This window comes from Lynx rufus, unplaced genomic scaffold, assembly GCF_022079265.1.
Source record: "Lynx rufus isolate CCGP_SWC_20201006 ecotype Redwood Valley unplaced genomic scaffold, mLynRuf1.p SCAF_17, whole genome shotgun sequence".
NCBI lineage: Eukaryota > Metazoa > Chordata > Mammalia > Carnivora > Felidae > Lynx > Lynx rufus.
The window spans coordinates 427,278-454,454 of record NW_025814831.1 but is presented as its reverse complement, the minus strand read 5'-3'; the positions used below and the strand labels follow the sequence as shown (position 1 = coordinate 454,454).

The following is a 27,177-nucleotide window of genomic DNA, read 5'->3' as shown; positions in this document are numbered from 1 at the left end:
CATCAGTGTCAATGCACAAGCCACTATTTCTTGCAATCTGATGTGTTGCTATGACAGACAAGAGTAAATAATGTCTGCGAAAATAATCCAGAATGATGGCATATAACCCATTGGTGGATGGCATATAGAATATACAACTGGAGTGCAATGAACCTCATGGGGCCCATCTCAAATCACATTAAGGGTGAATGTGTTTTAAGAAATCGAAAGTACTTTGACTCATACTATTGAAGAGAAAAAAAAGGGGCTCTGATGCAACACATAGTTGCCCGTGTGAGCTTGATGTCTCTCACTATAAATGACCATGAAACCAATAACTTACATCAATAGCATGAAATATTGACTCAATTAAGCTAACTAGCCTTATTAGGAATTGGGCACTTTTTTCCACGTGGTTAACACACTATACATTGTTTTGAAACTGAGAGCAAGTCCTTTGAAAATTCTGTGATGGGATGAACAGAACTTACTAGAGATCCTTGGGGCTGCACTGGCATTTCCTTGAGGAACAGGGGGTCCCCTGTCCTCCTTATATCCCAGGTTATAAGTAGGTCCCATTGCACAGATGTCTGCAACTATCTGAGAAACAAAGTGTTCAAACCATTGGACATCACCAAGGGGTCTCATTTCATAGGCAAGTTAATCCAACTTCATGATATCTTCAAGGCTGCCATAGCCTGTGTCAATTGTGACCATGGAAAAAGGAATCTCCTCCAGGTAGCCGAGGTAGTAACAGTCTGGAGGCATGAAGGGGTAGTCCGTCTGCAAGGCTCCCTGAGCATCCTGAGTCATCATCAGCAGAGTCTGGACCAAAAGAGTTTCTTGTGCCGCATGTGCATAACATGTCTCTTGCTCCCAAAACGCAGGCTATAGGACAGACAGCCAGGCATCTGAATGCCTTTGAGTTGGTGCGGCTCCTTCTTGGGAATTACCACCTCAGAGGAGACGTAGCGCCATGAGGGATGCCCTTGAGAACCCTGCACAGGAGCCAGCACTGCCCAGAGTGCAAACAGCAAGAGGGGCGCCCTCAGGATGACCTGGCCCTCTGCCAGCCTTATGCCCCTGCTCAGAGACATCTGCCAGTGAGAATGGATAAATGGAGGATCATCAGCAAGGCAGGTCTAGACCATCAGACAGAATAGAGGGCTGTGCCAGGTGGCCAGCACCCTGCACCTGGGGGCCACCTGTGGGTTTAGGCGACAGTCCCAGGGTGTGACATTGGGTGACCCTGCACATCAGTTAAGCTGGGGTGGATGTGGGAGGGGCAGGTGGGCCATGGTCAAGTGTGGTCACATGGAGATGGGTAGGGATTTGGACCCAGAGGCATGGCTCTAGTCAACACCTTCAATCTTTCCTCCAGCTACTTGCATATGGGCTATGCAGTTATAACACCCTGAACTTCTCTACCAATTCCATGTCCTGTGGTACTGCTGGGTCACTTTCTTTGGATGACTACTTTTCCTCATTACAGAGACCACTGCTTTTGCTTCCTTGTGATGTGGGGGTAAACATTGTCAATTTTACCTTTATGGGTGATGCAAAAAATCTCTTTGTAGTTTTATGTGTCTTATTCTCCTTGGCTATTAGTTTGCAAGCCATTTGATCCTTTTGGTTTTTGCTTTGAAGGTTCCTCTGAGTTCACTGAGGAAAACATTTCTCAGTATTCTGAGTGATGATTGGTGAACTACAAGGTTGTATTTTAGTATTTTCTTATGCCAGCTAGGGAGAACAGAAAGTACTGCTGACCATGTGTGAGCCCCAGGGGTTTTCTCCTCTAATCCCTTATGGTGGTTCTTTCCTGGCCTCTGGCAGTCTCCTCCCATGTAGTTTGGTTCCCTCTTCAGCTGGAGATGCAGGGAAGTTGCGGTTACTTTGGCAGCTTGTACCATGGAGTCTGCCCATGATCAAATGATGGTATTGACCATGGCACTCCCTTGCTTGATTAAGTACCCTCTACTGCTTTAAAACACCCTGGGTCAGGGAGAAACCTCAGAGTTGGCTTTTGGACAAGAGTTTGCCTTCTCCCCAGTGTCTGGCCTTTTGAATATAGCTCAAATTCCTTTCCCACCAAAACTAAAACTTTGAACATTGACCTTTCCAGCAACAGGCAGCTGAATTTGGGTTTTGATAACAATGAAATGGAGAGTGAAATGGCAGTTTCCAGGGCCTGGCAGGGAGGGTCTATGAGGATAAATCTCAAGGGCTATGATTTTGTGTTATGCAAGATGATTAAGTTCTAGAGGGGACTCCACATAATTACCCCTGTAATTAACAATACTGTAATGTATGGTTAAAATTTTGTGAAGAGTGTGGGTCTCATGTTCAGTGAGATCTTACCACAATACAAAAGTGGAAGACACGAGTTTTGCTTCTCACACAACAGTGTGCTGAACTGCATGGACACACTCTCTACTGATAATTTGAAAACAATTTAAGAAACGTATATTTTTGTAAACTAACCCTGAAGATATGTCATTTACAGATATCTTCTTCCATAGGTTGCTTTTTTGTTTTGTTGATTGTTTCCTTCACTGTGCAGAAGCTTGCTATTTTGAGGTAGTCTCTCTATATATGTAATTTTCTTGTATTATATTAATGTAAATTCAAGTCTGTTAACATACAGTGTAGTACTGATTTTACGGTAGAATTTAGGGAACCATCGCATACATATAACACCCAGTTCTCATTTCAACCAGTGCCCTCCTTAATGGCCACATGCCATTTAGCCCACCTCCCCCACTTCCCCTCAGTTTGTTCTCTGTATTTAAGAGTGTCTTCTGGTTTCCTCCCTCTCCGTTTTGATTTATTTTATTTTTCCTTTCCATATGTTTTGTTTCTTATATTCCACTAATGTGTGAAATCATAGGATTTTGACTTTTTGTGACTGACTTGTTCCACTTATCATAATACACTGTAGTTCCATCCATATTATTGTAATTGGCAAGATGTCATCTTTTTGATGGCTAAGTAATATTCCATTGTGTATATTTACCACCTCTTCTTTATGCATTCATGTGTTGGTGAATATTTGGGCTGTTCCACAATTTGTTTTTTGTTGATAAGGCTGCCATAAAGATTGGGATGCACGTGCCTCTTCGAATCAGCATTTTGGTATTCTTTGGATACCTTTGGTATCCTTGGATAAATGCAATTGCTTGATCACAGGATAGTTCCGTTTTTCATTTTTTGAGGAATCTCCACACTGTTTTCCAGAGTGGTTGCGCCAGTTTGCATTACCATCAACAGTGAGAAAGGGTTTCGCTTTCTCTGCACTCTTGCTGACATTTGTTGTTTTCTGAATTGTTAATTTTAGTCATTGTGACAGGTGTGAGTGGGTATCTCATTGTGGTTTTGATTTATATTTCACTGATGAAGAGTGTTGTTGAGCATCTTTATTCGTGTCTTTGCCATCTGGATGTCTTCTTTGGAAAAATATGTATTCATGTCTTCTGCCCATTTCTTCACTGGATTATTTGCTTTTTGAGTGTTGAGTTTGGTAAATTCTTTATAGATTTTGGATACTAACCCTTTGTCTGAGATGTCATTTGTAAATATCTCCCCCCATTTTGTCAGTTGCGTTTTAGTTTTGTTGATTTGTTTTTTGCTGTGCAGAAGCTTTTTATCTTGATGAGATCCCAATAGTTTCTTTTTGCTATTGTTTCCCTTGCCTCTGGGGACACGTCTAGTAAGAACTTGTTCTGGCCAAGGTCAAAGAGGTTGGTGCCTGTGTTCTCCTCTAGGATTTTGATGGATTCCTGTCTCACATTTAGGTCTTTCATGTATTTTGTATTTATTTTTGTGTGTACTGTAAGAAAGTGGTCCAGGTTCATTACAAGTTCACGATGCTGTCCAGTTTTCCCAACACCAGTTGTTGAAGGGACTTTTTCCATTTGATAGTCTTTCCTGCTTTGTCAAAGATGAGTTGATCATATAGTTATGTGTCCATTTCTGGGTTTTCTAATCTTTTCCATTAATCTATGTGTCTTTTTTTGCCAGTATCATCCTGTCTTGACGACTACAGCATTGTAATATAGCTTGATATCCAGAATTGTGATGCCTCCAGGTTTTTTTCTTTTTCAAGATCTTTGGTTATTTGGTATCTTTTGTGGTTCCATGATAATTTTAGAGTTATTTGTTCTAGCTCTGTGAAAAATGCTGGTATTATTTGACAGGAAATTGAATTATTTGCATTGAATGTCTAGATTGTTTTGGATAGTATTGTCATTTTAACAATGATTTTTCTTTTAATCCATGTGCATGGAATATTTTTCCATTTTTTTTGTGTTTTCTTCAATTTCTTCCATAAATGTCCCAGATTTTTAAGAGTACAGATCTTTTACCTCTTTACTTTGGTTTATTTCTAGTGTATTATGGTTTTTGGTGTAATTTTAAATGGGATTGATTCCTTGATTTCTCTTTCTCCTGCTTCATTATTGGTGTATAGAAATGTAATAAAATTCTATATGTTGATTTTGTATGCTGCAAATTTACTGGTTTATTCCACCAGTTCTATCGGTTTTTTTTTTTTGGTGGAGTAATTCAGGTTTTCTATATATGGTATAAAATTCAACTCCAGAACTGAATAATCCTATTAAAAAATGGCCAGAAGACATAAATAAGCATTTTTCCAAATGCGACCTACAGATTGTCAATAAACACATGAAAAGATGGTCAACATCACTCCTCATCAGGGAAATATAAATCCAAACTACAATGAAATATCAACTCACACTGGTCAGAAAGGCTGAACTCAACAGCACAAGAAACAACAGGTGTTGGTGAGGATGCAGAGAAAGGGGATCCTTTTTGAGGTGCTGGTGGGAATGCACACTGGTACAGCCACTATGGAAAACAGCTTGGAGGTTCCTTAGAAAGCTAAAAATATAACTATGTTACGATAGAACAAATGCACTACTAGGTATTTACCAAAGGATACAAAAATACTAATTTAAGGGAATTGTACCTCTGTGTTTATAGCAGCTATGTCATAAACATCCCAGCTATGGAAACAGCCCAGCCCAAGTATGCATTGATTGATGAATGGGTATAGAATATGTGGTATATCTACATCCCCCCCACGCACACTGGAATATTTCTCAGCCCCAAAAGGAATGACATTTGCCATTTGTAAGGACAGGGATGGGCCTAGAGAGTATTATATTTACTGAAGTAAGTCAGAGAAAGACAAATATATGATTTCATCCATATGTAGAATTTAAGAAACAACAAATGGGCAAAGGGACAAATAAGAGAGAAGAGGCAAACCAAGAAATAGGCGATTTTTTCAATGTTCACTTATTTATTTAGAGAGAGAATGGGAGGTGGGGCAGAGGCAGACGGGAAGAGAATCCCAAGGAAATGTCGTGCTGTCAGTGCAGAAACCAAAGTGGGCTCGATCTCAGGAACGATGAGATCAAGACAAGAGCCCAGATCAAGAGTCATGGGCCTAACCCATGGAACCACGTTAGCACCACGAAACAGTTACTTAACTATAGAGGAAAAACTGATGGTTACCCTGGGGAGGGTGGGTGGAGGGATGGGGAGGTAGTTGATGGGGATTAAGGGGGGCGCTCATAATGAATATTGGGTGCTGTATTGCAATGTTGAATCGCTATATTTTACACCTGAAACTAGTATTACATTCATGTTAACTAACTGGAATTTGAAAAAAAAACTCAAATAATGTATTTATAGTGCCTGCAAATGGCCATGTTGGCATACAGCCCATGAAGAAGCATTTATTGCAGAAAATATACTACCAGAAAGAATACCTAGAATATTTGAACTAAGGTATGTTCTTTTCCTTTCCCACCCCAGATCAGCAAGTAGAAACTCCAGTGCAAGTAACTGGGACTATAGGCATGTGCCACTGAACCTGGCTGCAACCTCCCCTCCAGACTGTTGTAGCCAATACACAGGGTTCCCAGTGACCAGCTCCTGTTCAGAGGACTCTTTCCCAGAGAGACAGGATGTCAGTGACCCTAAGCTGTTTGCTGTTGAGGCCAAGCCCCAGCAGGTGCCACTGAGATGTGCGACTCACTCATTGTGTGCAGCCCCACTCCTAGGATGGAGTTCTGCCCTGGGTACAGTCCACTAGGGATGCTGGGAACCTGATCACCCCAGACCTGACTTGTATGGCAGGAGTCTCATGCCACCAGGACAAGGAAGCCACAAGGCAGTGAAGCTGCCAGCCACCCCTAAACAGAGCCCTCAGTTTCCAAACTCTTTGGAATCCTGTTTGTCCCTGACACCCTCTGCAGCTGCAGAACTTTGCCCAGAATATTGCCCAGGGAAAGGGGGAGCTGCAGCAATCCACTAAATCAAAGTGTAGGTCTATTCCTATAGAACTGACTTCATTTCCAGCTAAGTGTGAGGAAGAAGGTCTGGGCCTCATGTTGTGGCAGAGTCAGGTGCAGGAGACAGACGGTTTCAGTGGAGGATTCCTAACCTACTCCCCCTCACCTGCAGGAGAGAGCCAGAGCCAGGGACAGTGGAGGGAATAGCTCCTGTCAGAACACATGTGAGATTATGGCCTCAACAACTCTCCATTCAGAGGAGTCCGAGGTTGTAGGGTTCAGTCTGTGGAGACTCCATACATCAGAGGGTGGTTGAACATAGGAGTGATCTCAAATGAAGCAGAGTATCTCATCATGTGGTTTGGGAAAGAGTTAAGGAATGCCCAACCAAACCACTGTCACCATGGTCTGGCTGTGTGAATGTCCCAGGTCACACCACCTCTGTAATTATGGGAGTACTGCCCTTCCCTCCACATCATGTCTTTGAGTTTCACCTGGTTTCAGGTGTGCATCAGTAGTGTCATTTCTCTGGCAAAGCATCCCATTGATGGAAGTTTCATAGTTGGTTTATTCCCTTATATTTAGAAAGACCTTTGCCTTATTCTTAGCTTCTAACACTAAGAAAGATGCTATAAATATTTACACACCATTTATTTTCTGAGCATGGGATTTCATTCTTCAGGGACAAATACTCGGGAGTGGTATTTCCAGTTCCTTTTTATGTCATCCATGTATAATTTCATAAGCAACAGCCAACGGTTTTCCAGAGCTGGTGTTTGTGTGTCAATCCTTCCTCCATTGTTTGAGGCCCCACGTATGCTGGATGCTCACCTGGATGTTGCTGTCAGTGTTGTTTTCATTCCGGAGCCATTGGGATGTGTGTATAGGGTATCTATTGCGTTCTTGATTTGAATTTCCCTGACAGTCGATGGTGTGAAGAGTCTTCTCCAGTCCGTACCTAATGTGTCTAACCTCAAGGATAGGATGTCTACTACACAAGGCTGTGCTTGTTTTATGGAGGTTTGTTTCCTTTCTTCCTATTGACTGTTGAGGGTTCTTAGCATATTCAAGATGCAGGTCCCTTGGTGGTTATGCAATTTGTGAATGTTGTCTCTTACTCTGTAACTTATCTTACTATTGGTATTCACGTGGGCAGATAAGCGTATTTGATTTTCACAAAGTCTATTGATACCATTTCTTTTTATGGGTCTTGTGTTCTTAGCTATAGTTTTCATTTTCTTGATGATTGATTGCTTGTGACTAATATTTTTTAAACTGTTTATTCTTGATAGAGAGACAGAACGTGAGCGGGGAAAAGCAGAGAGAGAGGGAGACACAGACTCTGAAGCAGGCTCCAGGTTCTGAGCTGTCAGCATAGGGCCTGACAACGGGGCTCAAACCCTCAAATCGTGACATCGAGACCTGAGCTGAAGTGAGACACTTAACCGACTGAACCAGCCAGGCACCCCACTGATTTCTTGAATTACAATGTAACTAAAAGTCTTGTTTTTTTTCTGGTTTCTCTCAATGTTGACTTGTTCCCTATTTGATCTCTGGTGACTTAGAGTTTTGTCGTTTGTTTTTAAATTTATAGACTCTAGCAAATCATTTTCATGGCATGGGTTTTCATAATATATGGAAATTATGTGGAAATATATGAAATTGAAGTTCAAATTTCACAAGAGTTGCCATTCTGTGTCTCTTTGGCCAGACTGCTCATCAGATTTGATACATATGCTCCTGGGGTCAAAAAATACGTTTACCTTTTCAGGTGGCGGGCTCTCTATATGTCCCAGGAGCCATTGAGCTGTGTGCACACAACCGAGTTCTTGACACAATTTTTCCTTCGCAATTCTATGTGAAACCCTCAAAATCCATTTTTTTTGCATTTCCAAATTTAGACTCTTCATGAATAGAACGCATTGAAACCCTTGTATCATTTCCTAAAATTATTTTACTCTGCGTGTTGGGACTGTAATTTTTCTTCTTCCTTCCAAGGGGAGCTCATATCTGCATTTGTGGAATTCTTCCAGGCTTCTCATCTCTTAATACTTTTCCAACGTGCTGTGCAGTTTTTGACCAAATGAATACTTAGGTGTATTTGTACTCTACCACATTGGGTGATAGGAGCCGCGAGACAAGCTGCATCATATGGGCTTTTTTTTGTCCCCTTTGTATGTTATCTGTCATATTGAATGTTTATAGAACATATAGCCCGTCACTTTCATGAACCACTAACAGGGGACATGGTTCTCTTCAAGAGACAGGAAAGGAAGACAAAGGAGCTGAGACAGCAAGTCGGGGAAGGGAACCCAGAGCTTCTCAGGAAGCGTCAACTGTCCACACTTTCCCGCTCTGCAGATGTGGGTCCCTGCTGAGGCCCAACCTGGGTTCTTGTGCAGGTGTCTGGACAAGCTGCCCATGATGTGTAGGCACAGTGGAGTTGGGAAGGGCATCTGTGGTTTGAATTCCAGCCCACCTGGCACCGCTGTGAAAATTCATGAGTATGTTAATTTATGTCCACCATCAGTTAGGGATATAATGAGTAAATGCAAGACGTTAGACTCACTACCTTAGATTCCATGTTCATGACAATTTGTGACAATAATTCTCCCTTCCTTTTTCCCACTTTTTAAATTTTTTAAGTTTGTGTTTAAATATTTGTTAGTTAAAATATTGTGTAATTTTAATTTCAGTAGTAGAATTTATTGGTTCATCACTTACATTAACACCCAGTACTTATCACAACACGTGGCCTCCTTAATCCCCAACACCCATCATCGCATCTCCCACACACCTGCCCTCCAGCAACCCTCAGTCTGGTCTCTAACCTTGGAGTTTTTTTTATGATTTCTTGCTCTTTTTTTTCCTTTCCCCTAGATCATCTGTTGTGTTTCTTAAATTCTCCATATGAGGAAATCATATGGTGTTTGTCATCTTTGACTGACTTTCTTTGCTTAGCATGATACCCTCTAGCTGCATCAATATCTTAGCAAGTGGCAAGATTTCATTCTTTTTCATGACTGAGTAATATACCATTCTATACATATAGCAGATTAATCATATGGTGGACTTTTGGTCTCTTTCCTCAGTTTGGCTGTCATACTTAATGCTGCTGTAACATTGGGGTGCATGTACTTCCTCAAATCAGAAGTTTTGTATGCTTTGGATGAATTCCTAGTAGAGCAATTGCTGGAGTGGAAGGTTGTTTAATTTTTAGTTTTTAAACTGTTTTCTGGAATGCTCTGGGCACTTTGCATTCCCAGCAAGAGTATAAAAGGGTTCCCTTCTCTCCTCATCCTCATCAATATCTGTTGTTTCCTGAGTTGTTAAATGTAGCCATTCTGACAGGTGTGTGGTCATCTCTCATTGTAGTTTTGATTTGTAATTCCCTGATGATGGGTGATGTTGAGCATATGTTTGTGTGTCGGTTAGCCATCTGAATGCTCTGTTTGGAAAAGTATCTCCTCATGTCTTCTGCCCATTTCTCCACTGGATTCTTTGTATTTTGGGTGTTGAGTTTGAGAATTTTTTTTTGTAGATTTTGGATTGTAAGGCTTTATCAGATATGTGGTTTGCAAATACCTTTTTAATTTCTGTAGAATGCCTTTTAGATTCGTTGATTGTTTCTTTAGCTGTGCTGAAGGTTTTTATTTTGATGAGGTCCCAGTAGTTCAAGTTTGTTGTTGTTTCCCTTGCCTCTCGAGACACGTCTAGTAAGAAGTTGCTATGTCCGATGTCCAGGAGGTTGCTGCCTGTGTTCTCCTCTAGGATTTGATGGTCTCCTGTATCACATTTAGGTCTTTCACCCATTTGGATTTATTTTTGTGTATGGAGTAAGAAAGTGGTTCAGTTTCATTCTTCTGCATGTTCTGGTCCAGTTTTCCCAACACCCTTTGTTGACAAGGCTGTCTTTTTTCCCATTATATAGTCTTTCCTACTTCATCCAAGATGAGGTGGCCATACATTTGTGAGTCCATATCTGGGTTTACTCTTCTGTTCTCTTGATCTATGTGTCTGTTTTGTGCTTGTAGCTTACTGTCTTGATAAGTACAGCTTTGTAATATAGCATGAAATCCATAATCATGAAGTTTCCCGTTTCTTTGTGTAGCATAGACATTTCAACACTCCTTGCTCCTTAAATCCATGAACATTGAAGGTGTTTCCATTTCTTTGTGTCATCCTCAGTTTCTTTCACCGTTTCTAGAGTCTTCAGAGTATAGATGTTTTAACTCTTTAGGTATCCTATTATATTTGGTGCAATTGTAAATGGGATGGATAGTTTTTTTTATTTTTCTTTCTGTTTCTTCATTATTGCTGTGTAGAAATGCCGCAGATTTCAGTATGTTGATACTGTATCTTGTGACTTTGCTGAATTTGTGTATGAGTTCTTGCAATATTTTGGTGGAGTCTTGAGTTTTTTATATAGAGTGTCATGTTATCTGTGAAGAGGGCAAGTGTGACTTCTTCCTTTCCAACTTGAATGCCTTTATTTATTTATGTATGTATGTATGTATGTATGTATGTATGTATGTATTTATTTATTTATTTATTTATTGTCTGTGTTTGAGGATAAGGCTTCCAGTGCTATGTTAAGTAGAATGATGAGAGTGGACATCACTCTTGCGTTCCTGACCGTAGAGGAAAAAATTTTTTCCCCACTGAGGTATTAGCTGTGGTGTTTTCATGTATGGACTTTATGATGTCAAGGTGTGTTTGCTCTGTCCATTGTTGAGGGTTTTATCAAGAATGGATGCTGTACTTTGTCAAATGATTTCTTTTTGCATCTATTGAGAGGGTCATATCGTTTGTATCCTTTCTCTGATTGATGGTATGTATTACATTGATTTATTTGTGACTATTGAACCATCCTTACAGCCAAGGAATAAATCCCACCTGGTCACATTAAAGGATCCTTTTAATGTCTTGTTGGGTTCAATTTGCATGTATTTTCTTTCTTTTTTTTTTAACGTGTATTTATTTTTGAGACAGAGAGACAGAGCATGAATGGGGGAGGGTCAGAGAGAAGGAGACACAGAACCTGAAACAGGCTCCAGGCTCTGAGCTGTCAGCACAGAGCCCGACGCAGGACTCGAACTCACAGACCGCGAATTACGACCTGAGCCAAAGTCGGACGCTTAACTGACTGAGCCTCCCAGGCGCCCCTCAAGTATTTTCTTGACAATTGTTGCATTCTTGCTCATTAGGGCTAGTGGCCTGAAAGTCTCATTTTTAGTGGGGTTTAATCTGGTTTGGAACCGTGATCATACTGATCTTATAGAATGAATTTGGAAGTTTTCTTTCCATTTCTATTATTTGGAAGAGTTTGTGAAGACAGGAATATTCTATTCTACTTAAATAGAATATTTTACACTCTTCTTAAATATCTGGTAGAATTCACCTGTGAACCTATCTGGCCCTGGATTTTTGTGTGTCAGTAGATTTTTGATTAATGATTCCATTTCTTTGCTCATTATCAGCCTGTTCATGTTTTCTATTTCTTCCTTTTTCAGTTTAGGTAGTTTACATTATTCTGGGAATTTATCCATTTCTTCCAGATTGCCCAATTTGTTGGCATATAAAGCTCCAAACTGTTTTCTCATAGTTGTATTTCTGTGGTGTTAGTTGCGATGTCTCCTCTCAAATTCTGATTATATTTACTTTCGTCCTTTCTTTTTTGTTTTTGCCAAGTCTGCCCATGGGTTTATCATTTTTATTTATTCTTACAAAAACCAACTTATAGTTTCATTCATCTGTTCTACTGTTTTTCTTTGTTTCTATATCATTTATTTCTTCTCTAATCTTTTTTGTTTACCTGTTCCTGCTGGCTTTAGGGTTCATTTGTTGTTCTTTTTCTAGCTCCTTTAGTTGTAAAGTGGTTGTGTGTTTGAGATCTTTCTTCTTTCTTGAGTTTGGCCTGTACTGCTATATATTTCACTTTTCCATCAACTTTGCTGCATCTAGATGGTGTGGAACTGGCATGTTTTCATTTTCATTTGCTTCCATGTATTTTTTATTGCTTCTGTAATTTCCTGAACATCTCATTCCGCTTTTACTACAATGTTCTTTAACCTAATGTATTGGTGGTGTTGCCCAAATTTTTCTTGTAGTCGACTTCAAGTTTCATAGTGTTGTGGTTTGAAAATATGCATGGAATGATCTCAGTCTTTTTGTACTTGTAGACGGCTGATTTGTGACATAGTATGTGATCTGTTCTGGAGAATGTTCCATGCGCACTCAAAAAGAATGTGTATTCTGGTGCTTTAGGATGGAATGTTGTGAATATATCTGTTAAGTCCATTCAGTCCATGTGTCTTTCAAAGCCATTGTTTCCTTATGGATTTTCAGCTTAGATTGTCTTTCCATTGTTGTAAGTGGAGTGTTAATGTTCTCTATTATTACTATTGTCTATTATCAATGAGTTTCTTTATGTTTCTTATTAATTGAGTTATATATTTCAGTGCTTACATTTTTGGGGTATAAATATTTAAAGCTTCAGATCTTCTTGTTGAATAGACCCCTTTATGATGATATACTGCCTTCCTGATCTCTTGTAACAAAACTTTGGTTTGAAAACTAGGTAGTGTGATATGAGTATGGTACTACAACTTTCTTTTGACGTCCATTAGCATGATAAATTGTTCACCCTCCCCTCACTTTCAATCTACAGGTGTTTTAGGTTGAAAATGAGTCAATCGTGTGCAGTGTATAGAAGGATCTTGTATTTGTTTTTATCCTTTCTGGTATCCTATGTCTTTTGATTGGAGCATTTTGCCCATTTAAATTCACAGTAATTATTGATAGATATAAACTTAGTGCCGTAGTGTTACCTCCAAAGTCATTGTTTCTGGAGATTTTCTCTGTTTATTTCTAGTCTTTGTTACTTTTAGTCTTCCTTTCCCACTCAAAGGGTCCCCTTTAATTTCTTGCAGGGCTGATTTAGAGGCCATGAACTCCTTTGGTTTTTGTTTGTCCGGGAAATTCTATCACTCCTTGTATCTGAATGACTGCCTTACTGGAGAAAATATTCTTAGCTGCATAATTTTCAATTGTGCATGTTGAGGATATGATGCCACTCCCTACTTGCATGGAGGTTTCTGTAGAGACATCTGCCATAGTTTTTTTTTTTTTTAATCTTCCCTTGTTAGTTAGCAACTTCTTTTGTGTTGATGCTTTTATGGTTTTTCTTTATCTGAATATTTTGCCATTTTCCTATGATATGTCTCAGTGTTGGCCTGCCTTTTTTTTTTATTTTAATGGGTGTTCTCTCTGCCTCCTAGATGTGGACATCTGTTTCCTTCCCCAGCTTGTGGAAATTTTCACTATAATTCACTCAGCTAAAATGTATCCCCCTTTTTCTCCCTCTTATTCTTTTAGGACTCCTTTCAAAAGAATGTTATTACAGTTTATGGAGTTGCTGATTTCCCTAAGTGTACATTTGTGATGCAATATTTTAATATCCCTCTTCTTTCCAACTTCATTTCCCCCATAATTTTATCTTCTATGTCCCTTCCTCATTCATCTGCTTCTTTCAGCCTTGAGGTCATTATATCCAATCAGTTTTACATCTTGGTTACATTTAAAATTTCATCCTGACTAGTTTTTAGGTCTTTTCTGTTTGCAATAAGGGTATCCCTCATGTCTCATATATTTTCCTCAAGCACAGCTAGTATCCTTATGATACTTTTTGAAAATCCTGTTTCATTATGAGAGTTTTTAGAAATTCTGTTTGAGGCACATTAGTTTATGTGTTTTAACTATATCCCTCACAATGAGCTTTTATCATTTTTTTCTTTTAGGATGAATTCCTACATCATGTTATTGTCTATGTCTCTGACTTCTTAAATGTTTTAGAAAATCATGTTATCTTTTCTGCTTCTACGGTAGTATCTTTATTGAGGAGTGTTCACATACTGTCGAGGGCCTGACACTTCATGAAGCATTTGTTTTATGTTCGGTGGCACTGTGCTGTCGTGTTTTGGCTGCTCTGTCCCTCAGGGCAGTCCTCTGCAGATTTTCTCCTTGCCTCCAGTGGGGAGTGTTGGATCTTGTGCCCAGTGTTGTGAGTTTTCACTAGGTGAGTTTGGTCTGCTTGTTAAAAGAGGCTAATTCCTATCTCCCCTAGAGGTGAGGATATGCCTCACTGTATGATCAGCTGACTTGGTGCGTGTGGGGGTTTACGGTGGTCTTTGGAGGAAGGGGTGCAATGGTGGTCTGGTTGCCAGGCACTCTTTCCTAGTAGCAAGCACTTGATGGGGACAGGAGTAGGTGGAGCTTGGTGTTAGTGGTTCAGCTTCCACTGGGGATGCTGTGCTGCTGAGTGAAATCTGTCCATGATGATTGGTGTGAGGAGATATTGGCATCAGCTCCCTCTCTTGTCCCTGGAGTTGCAGTTCCCAGCCTCCCCTGTTCAGGAAGCCCTCACACAGAGAGAACACTTGTGGGTCCCAGGCTTCCATCAGAATTGCTTTCACCCTGTCTGTGTCCAAGCCATCGGCCCATCTGGTGGCACAGGGCTCTTATGTTTTATCTCAGGAGCTCTAGCTGGGTTTGAAAACTCCAAATTGTGTGAACTCAATATGACAGGGACCCCACTGATCCTCTGGGAGAGGGTATTGATGTGCTGTGCCTGGAGCTGGTTTACCCCAGATGGGCAGTTGCATGAACACTAGGGGCTTGGAGTACATGGTGAAGAACAAGCAGAAGGCAGTGTCCAGCTAGCTGCTCTCAGAAGAGGCTCCTGTGCTAATGATCAGAGAATTTTAATGGTGCCTGTCAGCTCTCCTGTCCTAAGAGCGGCAATGCTCCATCTCCCAAATGCACTCCACGAAGGGAATTGTCTCTCCTCATGCGGCCCAGGGGATACTCAGACCACAGTTCCCCTTATGGGCCTCTGCCCTCCTCCACAGGAGCACTGCTGTGCCCACCAGACTCCACCCCAATGATGGAATCGACTTTTAAATCTTCAGTCTTTGAGCTCCCCGTTTACAGGCGGTTGACTTGTCATGATTAACTTTATAGGTTATCTTGACTGCGTCATGGGTGCCCAGATTCACCACTGTTTCTGTGGATGTCTGTGATGTGTTCCAGAAGAGATTGGCATTTCCATCCATGGTTTCTTTCTGCCTGGGCACCACCCATTCCATTAAGTTTGTGAATAGAATCTGATGCAGATGTGGGACGAATTCCCTCATTTTTACTTCCCATGTGCTTGTTTGAACTGGATTATTGGTCTCCTCTACCCCTTTTTCTGAGAGTTACATCATCAGCTCTCCAGGTTCTGAGACTAGACACTAGTCAGAATCAGACAAGAATTGCATCACTGGTTTTCCTGGGTCTTCAGCTTGTGACAGTAGATCATGGGACTTCTCAAAATATTTAGTTATGGAAACCAATGACCTTTGGGTTCTGTTCCTCAGGGGAATCTTGACTAATACATGGATATTTTTTGTCTCTCCTTTGGAGTAATTGAATAAAGCTGTAGCTCATTTAAAGTCCTGAGTAGCAAAGGGCTATGAAGAAAATGTCACGTTGTTCGACTGGGACAAGGGCTGGGTGAGGATAAGGAGGAGCTGTGAGATCCTGTGGTCCTGGCTGCACAGGGAGCGCATCTGGGAATCCTGTAAAGGTGCAGCTGTTGTGCCTCAGGAAATCTGTAATTCACTCAGTTGAGGGACTGGAGTAAGCAAGTGCAAACAACTGTGTCTTTGTGCATGTTAGTCTAGTTTCCCTATGACAACCCAGTTGCTAATTCAGAAAGTTAATAGGTAAACACAGAATCATATAACCAGGGAGGCTCCCTGAGGAAACTGCTGTGTGGACAGGAAGCCCCAGACCCTGACAGGAAACCTGCCTGTAACCTCCATCTGCACCTGTGCCTGTGAACACAAAGCAGAATTGTGCATAGTGTGCGCCCCCTGGTGGTGCTGATCCCCTCCAGCAGGGAGGTTTGTGTCTGGGTTCGCAGTGATGTCCCCTCACCGTGTCTCTTGCACAGTAATATGTGGCCATGTCCTCGGTCTTCAGGTTGTTCATCTGCAGATACAGTGTGTTCTTGGCGTTGTCTCTGGAGATGGTGAATCGGCCCTTCACGGAGTCTGCGTAGCTTGTGCTACCTCCACTACTACTAATATACGCGACCCACTGCAGCCCCTTTCCTGGAGCCTGGCGGACCCAGTTCATGTTGTAGTCACTGAAGGTGAATCCAGAGGCCACACAGATGAGTCTCAGGGACCCCCCAGGCTTCACCAGGTCTCCCCCAGACTCCACCAGCTGAACGTCACACTGGACACCTGCAGACACAAGATATGTTGGTCAGGAAACTCACACATCCATTGTTTCACTCCTATCCACTCATATACTCAGTGTCGCCCATTTACCATGAATTACCTTTTAAAAGAGCAACCAGGAAAACCCAGCCCAGCACAAACTCCATGGTGAGGTGTGTGTGTTCTGTGCTGATCACAGAATGGGAACAGCTGGGACTCCTGGGGCTGGGGCTCGTCTCCCAGCTGCACGGTCGGGCTGGGTTGGTTTTATCAGCACAGAAAGGGCCCCATTTGCATGTCTTCTGACATATATATCAAGCTCCAGACTTAGATTTGATTGTGTAAAAGTGAATGACAGGGTTAGGGACGCACTTCAATATTAGTTTGTGTAGATGGCCATGTGACAATATGAAGAATTCTTTTTTTTTCAGTTTTGGATTTTTACCTTTATGAATGGAGGCTTCGGCATAATCTTTAAGAAACATTTACCTCAACAGCATGATCACGCATTATTATGTCTTAAAATATTTTAATTTTTTTATTATTATTTATTATTTATTTTTAGTTTTAAAAATTACATCCAAATTAGTTAGCATATAGTGCAACAATGATTTCAGAAGTAGATTCCTTAGTGCCCTTTACCAGTTTAGCCCATCCCCCCTCCCACAACCCCTCCAGCAGCCCTCTGTTTCTTCTCCATATTTATGAGTCTCTTATGCTCTGCCCCTCCATGTTTTCATATTATTTTTGTTTCCCTTCCCGTATGTTCATCTGTTTTGTCTCTTAAAGTCCTCATATGAGTGAAGTCATATGATTTTTGTCTTTCTACGACTGACTCATTTCACTTAGCATAATACCCTCCAGTTCCATCCACATAGTTGCAAATGGCAAGATTTCACTCTTTTTGATTGCCAAGTAATACTCCATTGTACATATTTACCACTTCTTCTTTATCCATTCATCCCTCAATGGACATTTGGCTCTTTCCATACTTAGGCTATTGTTGATAGTGCTGGTATAAACATGGGGGTGCATGTGTCCCTTTGAAACAGAACACCTGTGTCCCATGGATAAATGCCTAGTAGTGCAATTGCTGGGTCGTAGGGGATTTCTATTTTCAGTTTTTTGAGGAATCTCCATACAGTTTTCCAGAGTGGCTGCACCAACTTGCATTGCCCCCCAAAATGCAAAAGAGATCCTCTCTCTCCATCCTCGCCAACATCTGCTGTTGCCTGAGTTGTTAATGTTAGCCATTGTGACAGGTGTCAGGTGGTATCTCATTGGGGTTTTGATTGGCATTTCCGTGATGATGAGTGATGTGGAGCATTTTTTCATGTGTCGGTTGGCCATCAGGATGTCTTCTTTGGAGAAGTGTCTATTCGTGTCTTTTTCCGGTTTCTTCACTGGGTTGTGTTTTGGGTGTTGAGTTTGATAAATCCTTTATAGATTTTGTATACTACCTCTATATGTGAGATGTCATTTGCAAATATCTTCTCCCATTCTGTCAGTTGAATTTTAGTTTTGCTGATTGTTGCCTTCACCAGGCAGAAGCTTTTTATTTTGATGAGGTCCCAGTAGTGCATTTTTGCTTTTGTTTTCCTTGCCTCCAGGGACGTGTTGAGTAGGAAGTTGGTGTGGCCAAGATCAAAGATGTTTTTGCCTGCTTTCTCCTCAAGGATTTTGATGGCTTCCTAACTTCCATTGAGGTCTTTCATCCATTTTGAGTTTATTTTTGTGTATGGTGTAAGCAAGTGGTCCAGGTTCATTCTTCTGCATATCGCTGTCCAGTTTTTCCAGCACCACTTGCTGAAGACACTGTCTTTATTCCATTGGATAGTCTTTCCTGCTTTGTCAAAGATTACTTGGCCATACATTTGTGGGTCCATTTCTGGATTTTGTATTCTGTTCCATTGATCTGAGTGTCTGTTCTTGTTTTTTTTTTTTTTGGCATTTATTTATTACTTTTTAGAGACAGAGACAGAGCATGAGCGGGGGAGTGTCAGAGAGAGAGGAAGACACAGAATTCCAAGCAGGCTTCAGGCTCTGAGGTGTCAGCACACAGCCTGATTTGGGACTCTAACTCACGAACTGCCAGATCGTGACCTGAGTCAAAGTCGGATCCTTAACAGACTGATCCACTCAGATGCCCCTGAGTGTCTATTCTTGTGCCAGTACCATACTGTCTTGATGATTACAGCTTTGAAGTACATCTTGAAGTCTGGGATTGTGATGCCTCCTGCATTGGTTTTCTTTTTCAAGATTTCTTTGGCTATTCGGCGGCTTTTCTGGTTCCATACAAATTTTAGGATTATTTTTTCTAGCTCTGTGAAGAATGCTGGTGTCACTTTGATAGGGATTGCATTGAATATGTAGATTGCTTTGGGTACTATCAGCATTTTAACAATATTTGTTCTTCCTATTCAGGAGCATGGAATGTTTTTCCATATTTTGTGTTCTTCAATTTCTTTCATAAGCTTTCTCTAGTTTTCAGTGTAAAGATTTTTCACCTCTTTGGTTAGATTTATTCCTGGGTATTTAATGGTTTTTGGTGCTACTGTAAATGGGATAGATTCCTTGATTTCTCTTTCTGTTGCTTCATTGTTGGTGTATAGGAATGCAACTGATTTCTCTGCGTTGATTGTATATCCTGCCACTTTGCTGAATTCATGAATCAATTCTAGCAGTTTTTTGGTGGGGTCTTCTGGGTTTTCCATATAGAGTATCATGTCATCTGTGAAGAGTGAAAGTTTGACCATCTCCTGGCCAATTTGGATGCCTTTTATTTCTTTGTGTTGTCTGAGTGCAGAGGCTAAGACTTCCAATACTATGTTGAATAAGAGTGGCGAGAGTGGACATCCCTGTCTTGTTCCTGACCTTAGGGAGAAAGCTCTCAGTTTTTCCCCATTGAGGATGATATTAGCATTGGGTCGTTCATAGATGGCTTTTATGATCTCGAGGTATGGTCCTTCTATCCCTACTTTCTTGAGGGTTTTTATCATGCAAGGATGTTGTATTTTGTCAAATGCTTTCTCTGCATCTATGGAGAGGATCATATGGTTCCTGTCCTTTCTTTTATCAATGTGATGAATCACGTTAATTGTTTTACAGATATTGAGCCATCCCTGCATCCCAGGTATAAATCCCACTTGGTCGTGGTGAAGAATTTTTTAATGTATTATTGTTTCTGGTTGGATAATATCTTGTTGAGGATTTTTGCATCCATGTTCATCAGGGAAATTGGTCTATATTTCTCCTTTTTAGTGTGGTCTCTGTCTTCTTTAGGAATCAAGGTAATGCTGGCTTCATAGAAAAAGTTTGGAACTTTTCCTTCCATTTCTATTTTTTGGAACACCTTCAAGAGAATAGGTGTTAACTCTTCCTTATATGTTTGGTAGAATTCCCCTGGAAAGCCATCTGGTCCTGGACTGTTGTCTTTTGGCAGATTTTTGATTACTAATTCGATTTCCTTACTGGTTAAGGGTCGGTTCAAATTTTCTGTTTCTTCCTGTTTCAGCTTTGGTAGTGTATATGTTTCTAGGAATTTGTCCATTTCTTCCAGATTGCCCATTTTATTGGCATACAATTGCTCATAACATTCTCTTATTACTGTTTTTATTTCCGTTGTATTGGTTGTGATCTCTCCTCTGTCATTCTTGATTTTATTTATTTGGGTCCTTTCCTTTTTCTTTTTGATCAAACTGGATAGTGGTTTATCAATTTTGTTAATTCTTTCAAGAACCAGCTTTTAGTTTCATTGATCTGTTCTACTGTGTTTTCTTTTCGATAGCACTAATTTCTGCTCTAATCTTTAGTATTTCCTGCCTTCTGCTGGTTTTGGGTTTTATTTGCTGTTACTTTTCCAGCTCTTTAGTCATAAGGTTAGGTTGTGTATCTGACATCTTTCTTCCTTCTTTAGGAAGGCCTGATTGCTATATACTTTCCTCTTATGACCGCCTTTGCTGCATCCTAGAGGTTTGTGTTGTGGTGTTATCATTTTAATTTACTTCCATATACTTTTTAGTTTCTTCTTTACTGCTTCTTTAGCCCATTCATTCTTTAGTAGGTTCTTCAGTCTCTCATTATTTGTTACCTTTCCAAATTTTTTCTTGTGGTTGATTTTGAGTTCATGGCATTGTGGTCTGAAAATATGCATGGTATGATCTCGATCTTTTTGTACTTACTTAGGGCTGATTTGTGTCCCAGTATATGGTCTATTCTGGAGAACATTCCATGTGCACTGGAGAAGAGTGCATATTCTGTTGCTTTAGGATGAAATGTTCTGAATATATTTGTTAAGTCCTTCTAGTCCAGTGTGTCATTCAAAGCCATTGTTTTCTTGTTGATTTTTTGATCAGGTGATCTGTTCACTGTTGTGAGTGGGGTGTTGAAGTCTCCTACTATTATGGTATTCTTATCGATGAGTTTCTTTATGTTTGTGATTAATTGATTTCTATATTTGGGTGCTCTCACAATTGGCACATAAATGTTTACAATCATTAGGTCTTCTTGGTGGATAGACCCTTTGATTATGAGGGATATATTGCCATTCTGCATCTCTTGATGCAGTCTTTATTTTAAAGTCTAGATTGTCTGATATCAGTATGGCTACTCCGGCTTTCTTTTGTTAAACATTAGCATGATAGATGGTTCTCCATCCCCTTATTTTCAATCTGGAGGCATCTTTAGGTCTAAAGTGGGTCTCTTGTAAAAACCATATAGATGGATCTTGTTTTCTTCTCCATTCTGTTACTCTATGTCTTTTGATTGGGGCATTGAGTCCATTGACATTTAGAGTGAGTACTGAAAGATAGGAGTTTATTGCTATTATGATGCTTATAGAGTTGGAGTTTATGGTGGTGTTATTTGGTCTTTCAAAACTTTTGATTTTGGTATTTATTTATTTATACAGATATATTTTCATCTCTTCTCCCCTCAGAGATTCCCCCTTAAAATTTCTTGCAGGGCTAGTTTAGTGGTCACAAACTCATTTAATTTTTGTTTGTATGGGAATCTTTTTATCTCGCCTTCTATTTTGAATGACAGCCCTGCTGGATACAGAATTCTTGGCTGCATATTTTTCTGATTTAGCACACTGAATACATCCCGCCACTCCTTTCTGGCCTGCCAAGTTTCTGTGGATAGATCTGCTGTAAACCTGATCTGTCTTCCCTTGTAAGTTATGGACTTTGTTTCCCTGTTGGTTTTTTTGATTCTCTCCTTGCCTGAGTACTTTGTCAATTTGACTATGATGTGCCTTGTTGATGGTCGGTTTTGGTTGAATCTAATGGGAGTCCTCTGTGCTTCCTGGATTTTGATGTCTGTGTCTTTGCCCAGGTTAGGAAAGTTTTCCTTTATGATTTGCTCACATAACCCTTCCACCCCTAATTCTCTCTTCCCTTTCTGGGACCCATATGATTCTCATGTTTTTTTCTTTTTAGTGAGTCACTGATTTCTCTAATTCTTAAATCTTGCTCTTTTGCCTTAATATCCCTCTTTTCTTCTGCTTCTTTATTCTCTATAAGGTTGTCCTCTATAACGCTGATTCTCTGTTCTGCCTCATCCATCCATGCCACCGCTGCATCCATCAGTGATTGCAGCTCAGTTATAGCATTTTAAATTCATTCTGGCTATTTTTTACTTATTTTATCTCTGCAGAAGGGATTTTAATCTATTTTTGACTGCAGCTAGTATTCTTATTGTGATTCTAAATTCTGGTTCAGACATCTTGCTTGTATCTGTGTTGGTTAAATCCCTGGCTGTCGTTTCTTCATGGTCTTTCTTTTGGGGTGAATTCCTTCGTTTTGTCATTTTGAAGGGAAAAAAGGAATTAATGAGGTCGCAAAATTGAAATAAAAAGATAAAATTACAAAAATATTAAAATTAAAAATTAAACACACACACAGAAATTGAATGGAATATGCTAGATCCTAGGTGTGTTTTGTTCTGGGTGTTGAAAGTGGTTTGACAAATTAGAGAAAAAAAATGGGAGCGGGAGAAAAAAAACGAAATAATTTGAGAATTTGAAAAAATGAATACACTGAAGTAGACTAAAATGAGAGGATGGGAGTAAAATTGAGTTTGAAAAAATATACAGAAAAGTAACGAATATAGTAGAAAAAATAAAGAATATTTTTAATAAAAATTAAAAATAAATGTGATTTTTTCTTTTTCTGTATTCTAGAAAAAAGTGAGGAAACAAAAAAGAGAAAAAAAGATTAAAAAAAAGTTAAAAAAGGAAATCGTTTGAAAATTCAAAAAGTGAATACACCATAGTAGACTAAAAAAAATGATGGAAGTAAAATAGAATTTGAAAAATTTACATAAAAGTAATCAATATAGTAAAAAAAATTAAAGAAAAATATTTTTAATGGAAATTGAAAGTAAAATGAAGTATCTCATTCTGCATTCCAGAAAAACTACAGAAACGAAGAAGAGAAAAAAGAAAAAGAAAGAAAAAATAAAAAGGAAACTGTTTGGAAATTTGAAAACGGGAATACACTGAAGTAGAGTAAAATAAAATGATGGAAGTAAAATAGAACTTGAAAAAAATACAGAAATTGAAAAAATATAGTAATACAAATTAAAGAAAAGTATTTTTAATAATAATTGATAATAAAAATAATTTTTTGTTTCTGCATTCAAGAAAAAGAAAAGTGTAAAAGAGAAAAAGAAGAAAAAGAAAGAAAATTGACTGGATGAACTGGCTAACAGATTGAAGTAGGATTGAAATTACTTCGTTATCCCCTAGATGTCAGTCTATGTAGCTCTTTATAGTCCATAAACTAATGGGCAGTGAGACTTGTGTTCCTGAAGAGCCCATTTGTTCCAGTTGGGCAGGGCTCAGTGTAATGGCTCTTATGTCCACTAGATGGCGCTGTTAGGCTCCTGGGGTGGATTGTTGCGGTGCTTGTAGGTGCGAATGCACATGCGCGGGAGAGGTGAAAATGGCACCACCCAGCTACCCAGTCTGTTCTCCTGGATCAGCAATTGCGCACCCATCCTCTGTCTTCAGCCCTTGTCCACTCCTGGCTCCTTTACTCTCCATGACCAGGCGCCAGGCCGCACCTCTCTCCCAAGTTTTGTCACAGACGCAGCTGTTTTCCCTGGTCCCTTACGTCCAAAGGACCACGGCTTTGACCTGTTCTGCCCCTCTGTGGGAGGGTCTCACCAAGCAGTGGCCGAATGAGCAATGGCCAAAATCGGCTGCACCTAGGAACACTTGCTGGACCCTGTTGTTGTCGGTGCCCGAGACTGTGGCGAGGTGCCAGCCTGCCCCAGAAAAAGTTCGCGAGAGAGTGTAGCAGCAGCGTTTTGTGGATTATGGAAAATCACAACACACGTCTGGGACCAGGCTTCACCCTAAATGACATTTTTCCAGCACCAGCACATAAGACACCTTGGTCACACAACTACTGGTCTCACTCATATCCACTCACATACTCAGTGCCTCTCGTTCATGATGAATTACCTTTTAAAAGAGCAAACAGGAACACCCAGCCAAGCACAAACTCCATGGTGAGGTGTCTGTTCTGTCCTGATCACAGAATGGGAACACCTGGGACTACTGGGGCTGGGACTCCTCTCCCAGCTGCAGAGTCTGGGATGGGCTGGTTTTATCAGCACAGAGAGGACCCCATTTGCATGTGCTCTGACATATATATTAAGCTCTAGTCTTAGATTTGATTCTTTAAAAATGAACGACAGGGTTAGGGACGCACTTGTAGTTTAGTTTGTGTAGATGGTGCTGTGACAATATGAATAATTGTATTCAGTGAGTACAGGTATATTCGCAGTCCTGTGTGCATTTTTACAGGTCTTTCATCAACATAGATCATTTTCACTGTACAAGTATTTTACATACTTTTTGAAGTTTAACCCCAAATACTTTATTCTGTGCCATTTTCACTTGTATAATTTTCTTATTTGTTTTGCATGTATTTCCATGCTGGTGTGTAGAATAACAGGTGGTTTATTTTAATTATTTTCTGTGTTCATTGTGCATCCTGCACTTTTCCTCATTTAAAAAAACTGGTTCTAATATTTTTTGTGGTATCTCTAGGGTTTTGTTATGTTTAAGATCATTGCCACCTGCAAACAAGTAATTTTCCTTCCTCCTTACTGATTTAAATGTCTTTTATTTTTTTTATTCCCTATTTTTTTCTGGTTACCTCTTCCAGTTGTAGGAGAAGAAAGCTTTTCCCTTCTTTTCTTCTGGGATGTAGCCAGTGTAAGGATTCAATTGACATAAGACATATCTACAGGAGAGAATAAATTTCCTTTTGTAAGTGCATGGCCTTCCTAATGATATGACACCTAGAGAAAAAACAAAGCAGGTGGCACTTGTGATTTTCAGACAACAAAACATTGGATTTGGCAAAAGTTTGGGGTATTATGTTAGTCACCAAGTAAGTAGGTTTGTTTGCATAGCCTTCTTGTCCCTGTATTCCTTATTCTGGGCTAACGATGGTTCTTCCCTCTTGGTACATGGGAGGGAGACTTATATCCTGCTGTCAAGGGATGATGGAGAGTCTGAGTGTACTTGGACTATTTCTCAAGTGACTTTCACCCAAATAAGCAGTGTGACAAGATGACATAGTTTGAGGTGGCATATGTATTCTTCACGTTATCATGGGGAATACTGATGTTAGGGGTGACCATCATTGCCTGGCTCCTGATTTGACAGGAAAGCCTTCAGCATTTTACCATTCAATATGCTGTCAGGTGTGGGCTTTTCATAGTGGCCATGATCATGTGGAGGTAAATTCCTTCAGTTCCTTTTTAATTGGGTTCTTTTTAAATGATGGACATGTGTTGAATTTTCTCTAACTTTTTTAAAATCAATTAATGATGACTTTGATTCAATCATTCCTTGGATAAATTCCTAGCAGTGCTATTGCTGGGTCATAGGGTAGGTCTATTTTTAATTTTCTGAGGAACCTCCACACTGCTTTCCAGAGCGGCTGCACCAATTTGCATTCCCACCAACAGTGCAAGAGGGTTCCCGTTTCTCCACATCCTCTCCAGCATCTATAGTCTCCTGATTTGTTCGTTTTGGCCACTCTGACTGGCGTGAGGTGATACCTGAGTGTGGTTTTGATTTGTATTTCCCTGATAAGGAGCGACGCTGAACATCTTTTCATGTGCCTGTTGGCCATCTGGATGTCTTCTTTAGAGAAGTGCTAAGTGAAATAAGCCATACAGAGAAAGACAGATACCATATGGTTTCACTCTTATGTGGATCCTGAGAAACTTAACAGGAACCCATGGAGGAGGGGAAGGAAAAAAAAAAGAGGTTAGAGTGGGAGAGAGCCAAAGCATAAGAGACTGTTAAAAACTGAGAACAAACTGAGGGTTGATGGGGGGTGGGAGGGAGGGGAGGGTGGGTGATGGGTATTGAGGAGGGCACCTTTTGAGATGAGCACTGGGTGTTGTATGGAAACCAATTTGTTCAATAAATTTCATATATATATAAAAAAATCATTCCTTCTGTTAATGGAGGACATCACATTTATGCATCTGTGTATGTGAAGGATCCTTGCATCCCTGGAGTGAATCACACTGGATTATGTTGTATGATCCTTTCAAAGTTCTGTTGAATTCAGTATGCTCAGATTTTGTGAAGGAATTTTGCATGTATGTTCATTTGAGATAGTGACCTGTAGTTTCCCTTCTTGTGGTGTCTTTCTTTGGTTTTGGTGTGAGAGCAATGCTGTCCTCACAAATTTCATTTGGGAGTGCTGTTTTTTTTTTATCAGTGTTTTGTAATAGTTTGAGAAATATTGGCATTAATTCCTCTTTAAATACTTAGTAGAAGTTTTAATAAAGCCATGGACTCCCATGCAGATTTTTTGGAGGGTGAGGTTTTAGATAGAGAAATCTTATTAATGTTTCTTTTGTTCATTTTGTATTTTTCCATGAAACAGTCTTGGTGGACTACATTATGGCATAAAATGTGTAATTTCTTCCTGGTGATCTAATTGTTGGCCTATAAATACCTAAGTTTTTCTTTAATGATCCTTTTCATGTCTTTAGTTCACTTATGTCTCCTCTTTCAATTCTGATTGCATTTGTTTGAGTCTTCCCTATTTCCCCAGGCTACCTATTTGTTTCAAATTTTACTTACTTTTCCAAATACAAATTTTTATGTAATTGATTTGTTTCTGTATTTGTGATAGTCTCTATTTTCTGTCTGCTTTATCTTTTTATGGTATTTTTATGTTTATCTTGTTATGTCAATAAAAATGCCAATGAGTTTTTTAAGGAACCTGAAAAATACACAATTCATATAAAAACACACAACACATGGAAGCAACAAAACAATCATGACGTCGAGAGAACCTGGAGACATCACACTTATCTCTTTCTAAAGATATTGCTGAGGTACATTAACCACAACAGTATGCTGCTGGCATCAAATGAGACATTTAGACCAGTGGAGCTCATTACAGAGCCCAGAAGTAGACGTTTGCAGATGCAGTCAGCAAATCCTCCATGAGATTTCCAACAATGCACAGTGGGGGGAGGATAGTGTCTCTTAAACATGGTGTTGACTAGGGGCACCTGTGTGGCTCGGTAATTTAAGCATCCAACTTCCACTCAGGTTATGATCTCAC

General features: G+C 40.0%; 1 gene segment (V, D, J or C); it reads right to left on the bottom strand.

Moving 5' to 3' along the window:
- Window positions 1-639: 639 nt before the first annotated feature.
- On the bottom strand, window positions 640-16,793 carry LOC124512375 (immunoglobulin heavy variable 3-11-like). The segment is given in 3 exon segments: window positions 640-804; window positions 16,146-16,588; window positions 16,686-16,793. Coding segments are annotated over 3 exon segments (654 nt in total).
- Window positions 16,794-27,177: the final 10,384 nt, after the last annotated feature.